This window comes from Alosa alosa, chromosome 12, assembly GCF_017589495.1.
Source record: "Alosa alosa isolate M-15738 ecotype Scorff River chromosome 12, AALO_Geno_1.1, whole genome shotgun sequence".
NCBI classification, from domain to species: Eukaryota; Metazoa; Chordata; class Actinopteri; order Clupeiformes; family Clupeidae; genus Alosa; species Alosa alosa.
Genome location: NC_063200.1, coordinates 5,371,956 through 5,381,955, shown reverse-complemented (window position 1 = coordinate 5,381,955; position 10,000 = coordinate 5,371,956). Strand labels below are relative to the sequence as shown.

Below are 10,000 nucleotides of genomic sequence, written 5' to 3'. Positions count from 1 at the left end.
GGTTGACCTGGACCGCCCACTGAGACTCACTAAGAGCCCACTAGAGTATGTTTACCTCACTCCACATTTACGCAAATTTGCACGTGTGACTGCTTACCAAGTTGGGCTCTCTTTCTCTCCACCTGTCTCACTCTGTTTCTCTCTTTCTTCTTTCTCTCTCTCTCTCTCTCTCTCTCTCTCTCTGTCTGTCTGTCTGTCTGTGTGTGTGTGTGTGTGTGTGTGTTCCACAAGCTGCTCTGATTGATATGTAGTACTTTGGAGAAATCACACTAAAAAGATAACAGGGCTCTCCTGAGCATGCATGCACATACTTCAAGTTCTCCCATCTCCAGCAGCAAACTTACCAGTTTCATCATCAGCCCTGTTTGGACTTGAAAGGCCTGGCAGAAAGACAAAGCACTGATGCGTTTCAGGTTATGATGTTTTGATGTGTGAATGTAAGACATCGCAATTTCAGTCAGTGTTACTCTTTCCTTGTCTAAAATGTCCTTCTTTTCTGAATTGACATTGACAGACAGACAGACATGCTTGGTATCTGATAAGGCGATGTAATGGAGATTGAGATGGTAACGCACCTGAGAGTATCATGGCTCAGATGGTGTTAGAAACAGGAAAAGGCTGTTTGCTTTCCGCTGAATAGTGATAGAGATATCACCCAACTATCTCCCCCTCCCACCCCACCACGGAAGACTTTGTCTTTGTCTCGGCGGTGTGTTGCTAATGCATTGCCTTGGGCAGAAGTGCCACCACCGAAAAATTGTGCTAATGGGATTTTACCCACGGGTCCAAGGCTATGTTAATTCAAGTCTGTCTGGAGACCAGAGCGAAACTTAAAAATTGGATTTAGATGGGACCCTTTCGCCTATGCCTTTCCTCCTTTGACAGTCCTCTCAATCCATATCCTGCTGTAGTCAGTCAGTTTGCATTACCAATAGATTGTCGCATCCCCAACCCCCTTTCCCACAAAAAAAACAATATGATAAAAATACAACCAAAAAATGACCCTAGATTATGATACAACTATGAGGTCATACCAATGGGGAAGCACTGGAATTTGTTGTGTTTTTGTGTAATTGGAGTTAGATAGTAGAATAGGTATTTATCATGCAGGGATGCTATCTGATAAGGCAGTTCTTTCAGCCATTTGCATTTAACAATTGCTTTTGAAATGGTGTGATCCATTCCTAATGTAAAACTAAGACTGCATCTTAAACCAACTTAATGACACTAACAAACAAAGTGATGGTGGAAGCAGTTTATATGCCGTAAACGCACACTGCTTGTTTTGCAGTTGTAACGGTTAAGTGCTTCATACACACTGCAGCCCTTTATATGTTTATTTATTTATTTAGATGTCTCCACAATGAGAAATGACTACACACACACACACAAAGATAGAGATAGAGAGAGAGAGAGAGAGAGAGACACACACACACACACACAGTGGAGTGTATGGGCTTTAAATAAAACATTCCAAGCTTGTCTCCTTATACACTTCAGAGCACAGGAGTTTGTTTGATCATTTGATGGTTTCTGGAAGTCTGAAACTCTTGCTCGTGGGCTTGATGAACTGCCTCTCAGCCGCACCAGAACCAGCCACGTGGCTCAGGGGCAACTTGGGCCGTATCTCACTATGCTACTGTGTGTGTGTGTGTGTGTGTGTGTGTGTGTGTGGGTTGTAAGTGTCCTGTAAATCAATGCATTTCACTACCCTCACTTCAAAGTACTGCTTGCCAACGGCATCGCCTACCTCTGCCCCCCCATCTCAAAAGCCATCGTTGTCGTCACGGTCGTTACCACGCCGATGCTGCGCGCTGGCACTCTTATCGCAGCGGGGGCAGCTGCGCCGGAGACGGATGTGCTGTTGCCATGGCGACGGCTGCCTTGCCCACACCCCGAGGGCAGCTTGAGGCAGGGCATCTTGATGGTTCTTCTGAGAGTTGTTTTTGACGGCTTCTGAGGGGGCGCCTCACGCTAGCCAGCGCTCACTGGGCATCTCAGCAGAGTTTAATATAACGAGATGGACAGAGTGAGAGCTCCTGAACGCCCTCTCAAGACATGATGCTCAGTGTGTAGCCAGGGCAGCTACCGCCTCCGCTAATCATCTCTCCCCACATCTCCCCCAATTTCCTTAAATTAAGATCATAAAGCTTCACTCGCATGCCGGAGGTGTGTACTGCACAAGCAATTACCACTAGAATGAGCAATTATGCTTGTTAGGAAAATAAACAAGAAAGACCTGATGGCCTTTATCTTATGTAAGCTAATGATCCCCCCCTCCCTTCTCCAACCGCTTGCCGACTCACTAATAGTGGGACTATTAGCCATGTTAGACAACTAGATTAATGCACATCATATATCTCAGACCCTGTGTGTAGGAGTAAGCAATCTTATGAGGCCACTTTAATGGAGGTTTCCTATATTGATCTAGCGACAGTTGGTGTGTAGTGCAGGGAGCCAGTCAAGCTAGCGATATCCAGGAGCCCACCGCGAGTTAATAATCTGGAACATGTGCGCGCAGCTCACTATGATATGGCAGCGCACGGGCACACCTGCGCTAGCACAGCCTGTTCCTGTGCACACACAGCCCATTAACAGATGCTAGCCCTGCCGCGCTAGCTGTAGGCTCCTGCCAAGCGGCTCTCGCAGCATTTTACATGACTGCAGGAAAAAAGAAGAGATGAGCACCACATCAAAACCACATCAAACAGAATCGCCTCACAGCACACACTTACAACACGGGTATTAAATATTAAATTAATAATAATAAAATAAAAAAAAGATTCTCCCAATTGCTTTGTCAACATTTATCCAGTGTCTCAGAGCCTGCAGTAAGTTTGTGTTGAATCGCATAATTAAAGATGAAGCAGGGGAGAGACTTGTATTCACTGCTTCAGAATTGACAAACCACACAATCATAAAACATTAATAGATTGACACACTCTATTACATCACAGCGAATGCACACTGGCGTCCATTGCTCCTTGTTCTGTGCGTGTGGAGTACTCTGAGACAGATGAAATAATGTGTATGCGCCCTCGCGGCTTAATGTTGTAAATTAGCGCACTGTGTAAACAAGCCACCCGTACACGTTTGAGCAGTCTGAACACTAACTGTTCACTTGAGCTTGTTTTGGGAGGCAGACACACAGTTCCTCTTTATTCACCCAGGCTCTGTTGAATGGGGGGAGGCACTTCTCCTCCACTCCAGGGGGCTCTATCCATAATTCATGGTCTATTTATTAATCAAAACTCTGTGTCTTTCTGTTTGTGTGTGTGTATGCGCATTGCATGCATGGATGAATGTGTGTGTGTGTTTGTGTGTGTGTGTGTGTGTCTGTGCATACATGGTTGGCAGTGTATTAAATGGATAGGCCATATAAATATGAATGGATGTGTTGGAGGAGTGTATTGTCAGACTGTACATCTTTGTTTCTATATTCCTTCTGTGTGTGTTCCCAAAGCAGAGCAGACATAGCTGCAGTTCATTCCTTCTCTCTCCTCAGACGAGGCCTAGACCCAGTGCTGTGCTACAGTGAATAGATAAACAGGATGGAAATGTACTTGATAGTATTCAGCACACAAGCAGCCCACTCATCTAGACCGTGAGAGCACTAGGAAGCTGTGCTAATGCTAGATGAACAGGGATATGTCTTTCACGTGTATGTGTGTGTGTGTGTGTCTGTGTGTGTGTGTGTGATCTCCGCATGGTTGGTTGCCGTTGCAATCCAGCATGTTTTCCTAAACTCTGGATAATTGCCACCGTTCTATCTAATTCGATGTTTTCTTTTTGTGCTGATAGCTGCTCTTCATTCTTTCCTACCTGCTCTGTGAGCTCCGCTATGTGGGCAAGGCTCCCTCTTAAAGACTTTATGTCTGCCACTTAAGTCTCAGAGTCACAGACAGACTAGCATCGGACACGTTCACACGCCCTCTTTACCTAAGGGAATGGGCCTCAAACCTGATCATTATGCCAGACTTAAGGTCCCCATGTCCCTGCCTGAAATCCTGAGCTCTTAAATAATGGTGGGATTATCACACTGAGTTTCCACCCATTTGCTGGGCTGGGCTTTTTATACCACTGACAATAATTAGCAGGAAATTCAAACTGTGTGTGTGTGTGTGTCTGCGTGTGCATGTGTTTTGCGTGTTATACATGTACTTTTATTGTGGTGTTGTTTGACTGGCTTCCGCCCCAATCCTGTTACACGGGCACTGGCCTTGTGCAGCAAATCTGCTTGGCGCAATTGCTATTTGTCCCTGGAATTGATGACCCTCATTCATCAGGCCCCGAATAAATGGGCAGTGCGGCTGTTCCGCTCCTTTAGAACCCTCTGTGTCTGCTTATCTGGACATTACCCCGGCAATGTTCTGGCACGCCGGGGAACCGGCCCCATACATTCCCCCAGGGCAGCACATTAGCGCTAACAGATGTGCTCCCAGACCTTCTCCTTTTGCCCTTTCACTGAACATTTCAAGAAAAGAAGAAGAGGGGGGAAGGAAAACCGAAGAAGTGGTCTTTTTAAAAAGGAAACACTATTTGAAGGTGGACATGGAGAGAGACGGGGGATAAAGAGAAGCACACACAGCGGTTTGTACAGGGGGCTTTGAGTCCAAGCCGACACACAGGGTCTTTTGAAGCTCCGGAGCGGAGTGAGGGTCCGAGGGAAGAAAGGCTTTGCAAATCGACACAAGTGGGACTTACTAAAGAGAGGTGCAGGAGGTTGGGGGTGAGGGGTGAGGGTTGGGGGTGAGGTGAGGGTTGGGGGGCTGTGTGAGTTATGGAGAGAGAGAAAGGAACTTGCAGAGAGAGGAACGCAAGGCCAAGAGTGGAGAGGAGTGGAGCGGAGAGGAGCGGAGAGGAGCAGAGAGGAGAGGAGTGGAGAGGAGAGGAGATATGGGGGGTCTGGACGTTTGATGTGCGCATGGATCAGTCTAGCCGGGAGAGGGGAGAGCGAGGGGTCTGGGCGTTTGATGTGTGCATCCCTAGGCTGTGGCGTATCGGGGGCTTATTCAGACAGTAGTCCTCGCTGGAAGACAGGGCCGTGCACCTACAAAGCAGCTCTGAGACACTACGGCACATCTGTTTTAGATGTAGAGCTGTGTGTGTATGTGTGTGTCTGAAGATGTATTTGTGTGTGAATGTGTGCGGAGCAAAATAATAGGGTGTGTGTGTGTGTGTGTGTGTCTGAAGATGTATTTGTGTGTGAATGTGTGCGGAGCAAAATAGTAGGGTGTTTGTGAGTGAATACACGGGTATGTGTGTGTGTAAAGGTACTATGCATATATGAATGCGTGGGTGGAACAATAGACAGAGTGCAAAGATGCTGTATATGGGTGCACTGTAGTTGGCACCTTAGATACTGTATATGTATGTACTCTGCTTCGCTGATGCTTTTATCCATTCCTTCAATCCAGCAATCTTATTCATATGGTTGGAGCATAATACCATGTGTTGAGACACAACCTCCATTCTAATATGTCTGTATTCCTCTCTCTCTCTCTCTCTCTCTCTCTCTCTCTCTCTCTCAGCTCGGGCATGTGCCAGTGTAAAAACGAGGCGTGCGGGACAAAGTGATGATTGCCACCTGGCTAGCTTCCACTTCAGCAGCACGGGTTGCCAGCCATGCCAGTGTAACAACCACAGCAACTACTGCCACCCCCAGTCAGGTGAGACGCTGCTCTCTCCTCTCCTCACTCCTCTCCCCCTCTCCTCTCCTCTCCTCTCCTCTCTCCTCTCCTCTCTCCTCTCCTCACTCCTCACTCCTCACTCCCTCTCTCCTCCCTCCCTCCCCACCCCCACCTCCTCCTCCCTCCTCTCCTCTCTCTCTCCCTCCTCCTCTCCCTCCCCCTTACACCCTCACCCTCTCTCCCCTCACTCCCTCTCTCCCTCTCCTCTCTCCTCCTCCTCCCCTCCCTCACCCTCTCCCTCTCTCCTCCCTCCCTCCTCCCTCCCTCTCCCTCACCCCCTCCCTCCCTCTCCCTCTCCCCATCTCCCCTCATATAAAGTCAAAGTCAAAGTCAGCTTTATTGTCAATTTCTTTCACATGTTCCAGACATACAAAGAGGACTTAAATTACGCTTTCTCACTATCCCAATGGGTGAAGACAAGACATATTTTACCAATTTTAAGTCCACAGACAAACATAACATTCAAGTAAACAAAAAGTAAGTAAATAAGTAAGTAAGAGGGCACATATAATAATGAAAAATAAGAGCAGCAAAATTTTGTTGAACTTGTGCATAGACAGTCAATAAAAACTAGTGCAAAGTCAGGCCAATAAGAGGCTTGGGTAATTCTGTTTGACCTGAGTAATAAAGAAAGTGGCATAGTGGTGCAAGTTATGTAAGAGCAGCAGAAGTGTTGTGTTTTACAGGACAACAACACCAAGTTGTAAAGTGTACAAGTGTGCAAGTGTTCAAGTGTGCAAGTGAGAGTGCAGGCGGCCATTGTCCAATGTCCAGGATGTTATGTAGCTGAGGGGAGAGGGGGAGAGGAGAGAGTTCAGCATCCTTACAGCTTGGTGTATGAAGCTGTTGGTGAGTCTGGTAAAAGGGAGCGCAGGCTTCTGCACCTCTTCCCAGAGGGCAGTAGATCAAACAGATTGTGAGCCGGGTGACTTGCATCACTCACAATTTTGGTCACATGGGTGAGGTGGGTGGTGTAAATGTCCTTCAGGGAGGGGAGTGAAGCACCAATGATCCTTCCAGCTGTGTTCACTATGCGCCTGCAGGGCTCTGTTGTATTCAGTGCAGCTCTCGGGCCACACAGCGACATACAGCTGGAGGATGCCTCAATGGTGCCTCGGTAGAATGTGGTCATGATGGCTGGTGGAGCACTTGCTCGCCTGAAGCCTCCGCAGGAAGTACAGGCGGCGCTGAGCTCTTTCGCCAGTGATGCAGTGTTGGTGGTCCAGGAGAGGTCTTCACTGATGTGCACCCCAGGAATTTGGTGCTGCTCGCAGCTTCCACCACAGCAACTGGCCGATGGTCAGTGGCAGGTGTTGGGTGTGACCTCTCCCGAAGTCAACAACAATCTCTTTGGTCTTGCTGACGCTCAGCAGGAGGTTGTTGTCCCTGCACCAAGTGGTCAGATGGTCGACCTCCAACCTGTATTGAGTCTCGCCGCCTCTTGGTGATGAGACCCACCAGGGTTGTGGCCGCCAGCAAATTTCACTATGTGATTGTTGCTGTAGGTTGCAGCAGCAGTCAAGGCCAGCAGGGTGAAGAGGCATGACTGAGCACGCAGCCTTGGGGCCCCCTGTGCTCAGTGTGATGCTGCTTGAGGTATTGTTGCTCCTCTCTCCCTCTCTCTCCTCTCCCTCCTCTCCTCTCCCCTCTCTCTCCCTCTCTCTCCTCTCCCTCTCCCCCTCCTCCTCCTCTCTCCTCCTCCTCCTCTCCTCTCCTCTCTCTTCTCCTCTCTCTCCTCTCTCCCCTCTTGGGGCGGTGGAGGGGTTATCCAGCATTTTATTGTGAAAGCTATTTTTGTTGACTTCAAGATAAAAAAAAGAGCACACCCAAAAATCAACAAGCAAATAAACAAAAATGGAACAGAGGGAAATGATTTGTTGAGGAACTTTAGGAGAATTATAAAAAATGTATTCAGGATTACAACTGAATACATGGTCTGTGGAGTTGATCATCAGAATTCACTCTCACAGTAAAGCTTATGGCTGGGCTACACTGGGTGTGCAATTAAAATGCTCCGTTCACAGAGTGTAAAAATAGTTTTAGAATATTGGTTTTTATAATGTACACGCTGCGATCACTTCTGGTGTAGTCAGTTCCATTGATCATAGTGGAAGCTAATAGTTGCAGCGTACGCTGCACAAATGGAACACTTCAATGTAGACAAACAGGGCTTATCTTTAAATGTCCTTTTCCCAATTTGTCTGTGAAGTCATTGCATGACTGTACTGTGATATAAATGTGATGACCTCACACCTCCATGTTGTTCTCTTCGCTGAAATCTGGGTGTGTGTCTATGACAATGACATCCATCCGATGACCTCAGTGAGATATGTTTAGATCATGCAATTCTGTTCTCCCACATGTCTCCCTCTGCATCCCTCCCTCCATCCCTCTATCCATCCTTCCATCCATCTATCCCACCACCCATACTCCCATCCCTCCTCCATCTATTCGTCTGCACCACAAAAGCTGTGTCCTCGTTTTGCCCGAGTTCATCCATGTGTCCATGTGCTGTATAGATCAGCAGTTATGTAATGAGTGCAGACTCATCGAGTTGTTCTCCAGTGGGCCGGGGCCTGGACTGCGGGCCAGGCAAGCCAGTCAATCAGAAATCTGATTCAGTATTCGCAGGGCGTGTGAGTCTCTTTTGCCTCTGGGGAAATTCACCCAGCATAAAACCAGTGTATATGCATCTTTTATAAATATTTGTGTGTGTGTGAGTGTGAGTGAGTGAGAGAGAAAGAGAGAGATTGACTGTGAGTATTTTGTTTTTGCCTGCCAAGCTAACTAACCGTCTAGACCACCAGTGTTGCAACAGCTGAGTTGAACACTCTAGTCCAGTTCATTGCAGTTTCCTACCCTTTATCACATCCAATCAGGGAAACTCTCCCTCCCTCCCGTCCAATCAGGGAAACTCTCCCTCCCTCTCTTCCAATCAGGGCCTTCTAATCAGGGAAACTCTCCCTCCCTCCCTTCCAATCAGGGAAACTCTCCCTCCCTCCCTTCCAATCAGGGCCTTCTAATCAGGGAAACTCTCCCTCCCTCCCTTCCAATCAGGGAAACTCTCCCTCCCTCCCTTCCAATCAGGGAAACTCTCCCTCCTCCCTTCCAAATCAGGAAACTCCCTCCCTCCCGTCCAATCAGGGAAACTCTCCCTCCCTCCCTTCCAATCAGGGCCTTCCAATCAGGGAAACTCTCCCTCCCTCCCTTGCTCGGCCAGACATGAGCGCATACAGCAACAAGCCCAGTCACCACCCCACACGACAACACCACTAAACACAACGCTCCCACAGCTCTCGCTTTCTCTCTCCCACCAACACATACATCACTCCAGCCAGGGCTAATAAGCACTTTTCTAAGTATACACCAGAAGATAAGCTAATTACACTTCCCTCACTAGAGGCCTGCCATGATTAATTGGCCTTGATTGCCTGTAATGGCTGTCCAGTACTGTTGTTGCAGCCTAGTCTCTTGGTGCTAAGTTGAATTTATCCAGGATCTATAGACTAGAGATTTAAAGACGTTTCTTTTTTTTTTTTTGTCTTTCCTTTTTTGTACTCTTTCTGTTTTTTTTCCCCTTGGGCAGTGCTTGTGGAGTTGTCAAAATTTGACAGAAAGAGCATCCATTAAAATGTGTTAGATCAAGAGGACATGTGTTTTTAATATTGATTGCCCTGCACCGCTCCACAGAAGCAGCGGCGGCGGCAGCGGCTCTGTCTGTGGACTGTTCTGGAAGGGGGCGCAGCCGCGCATCTTCAAACGCGCTCGTACGTTTGAACAGGGGCCCAGAGGAGCTCCCTTTTTTCCTGAGTTCCAGTAGCGGTGGGGGTGCTGGCAAGGAGGAGGAGGAAAGAAAGGCCCATGGACAGGGAGGTGAAGAGATGTGGAAACTTTAAAATGCTCCAGTGCCAGGGTTGGGAGACATTGTTCTCCACAAAGGCTTAAACAGAACAAACACACAGGCTGCTGTACATGGTGGGTGTTTTTTTGTGGGCGAGAGCTGAGTAGGGTAATTATGCTGATTCGGAGAAATAAAGAGAGCCATCAGAAAGAATAAGGGACCGCTGGAGCTGTGGTGCCTCTTCACCTCAGCATTTTTCTTTGCTTTTTTGCAGTTTCTCTCTCTCCCTCCCTCTCCCTCCCTCCCTCTCTCTCTCTCTCTCTCTCTCTCTCTCTCTCTCTCTCTCTCTCTCTCTCTCTCTCTCTCTCTCTCTCTCTCACAGCTCTGTCCCTGTTCTGGGTGCAGTCATTAATCACGGACGCTCTTATCACTGGCAACATTTATAAAAAATAATGTTTCATTATTTTAC

General features: G+C 47.8%; 1 protein-coding gene across 1 annotated transcript in view; it reads left to right on the top strand.

Annotated features, from left to right (window-relative positions):
* si:dkey-220k22.1 (multiple epidermal growth factor-like domains protein 9) overlaps positions 1–10,000 on the top strand; it is a 101,883-nt gene that overhangs the window by 65,198 nt on the left and 26,685 nt on the right. The window contains 2 exon segments of the mRNA XM_048258123.1: positions 5,532–5,573; positions 5,575–5,669. Coding sequence (XP_048114080.1) covers positions 5,532–5,573; positions 5,575–5,669 — 137 coding nt within the window.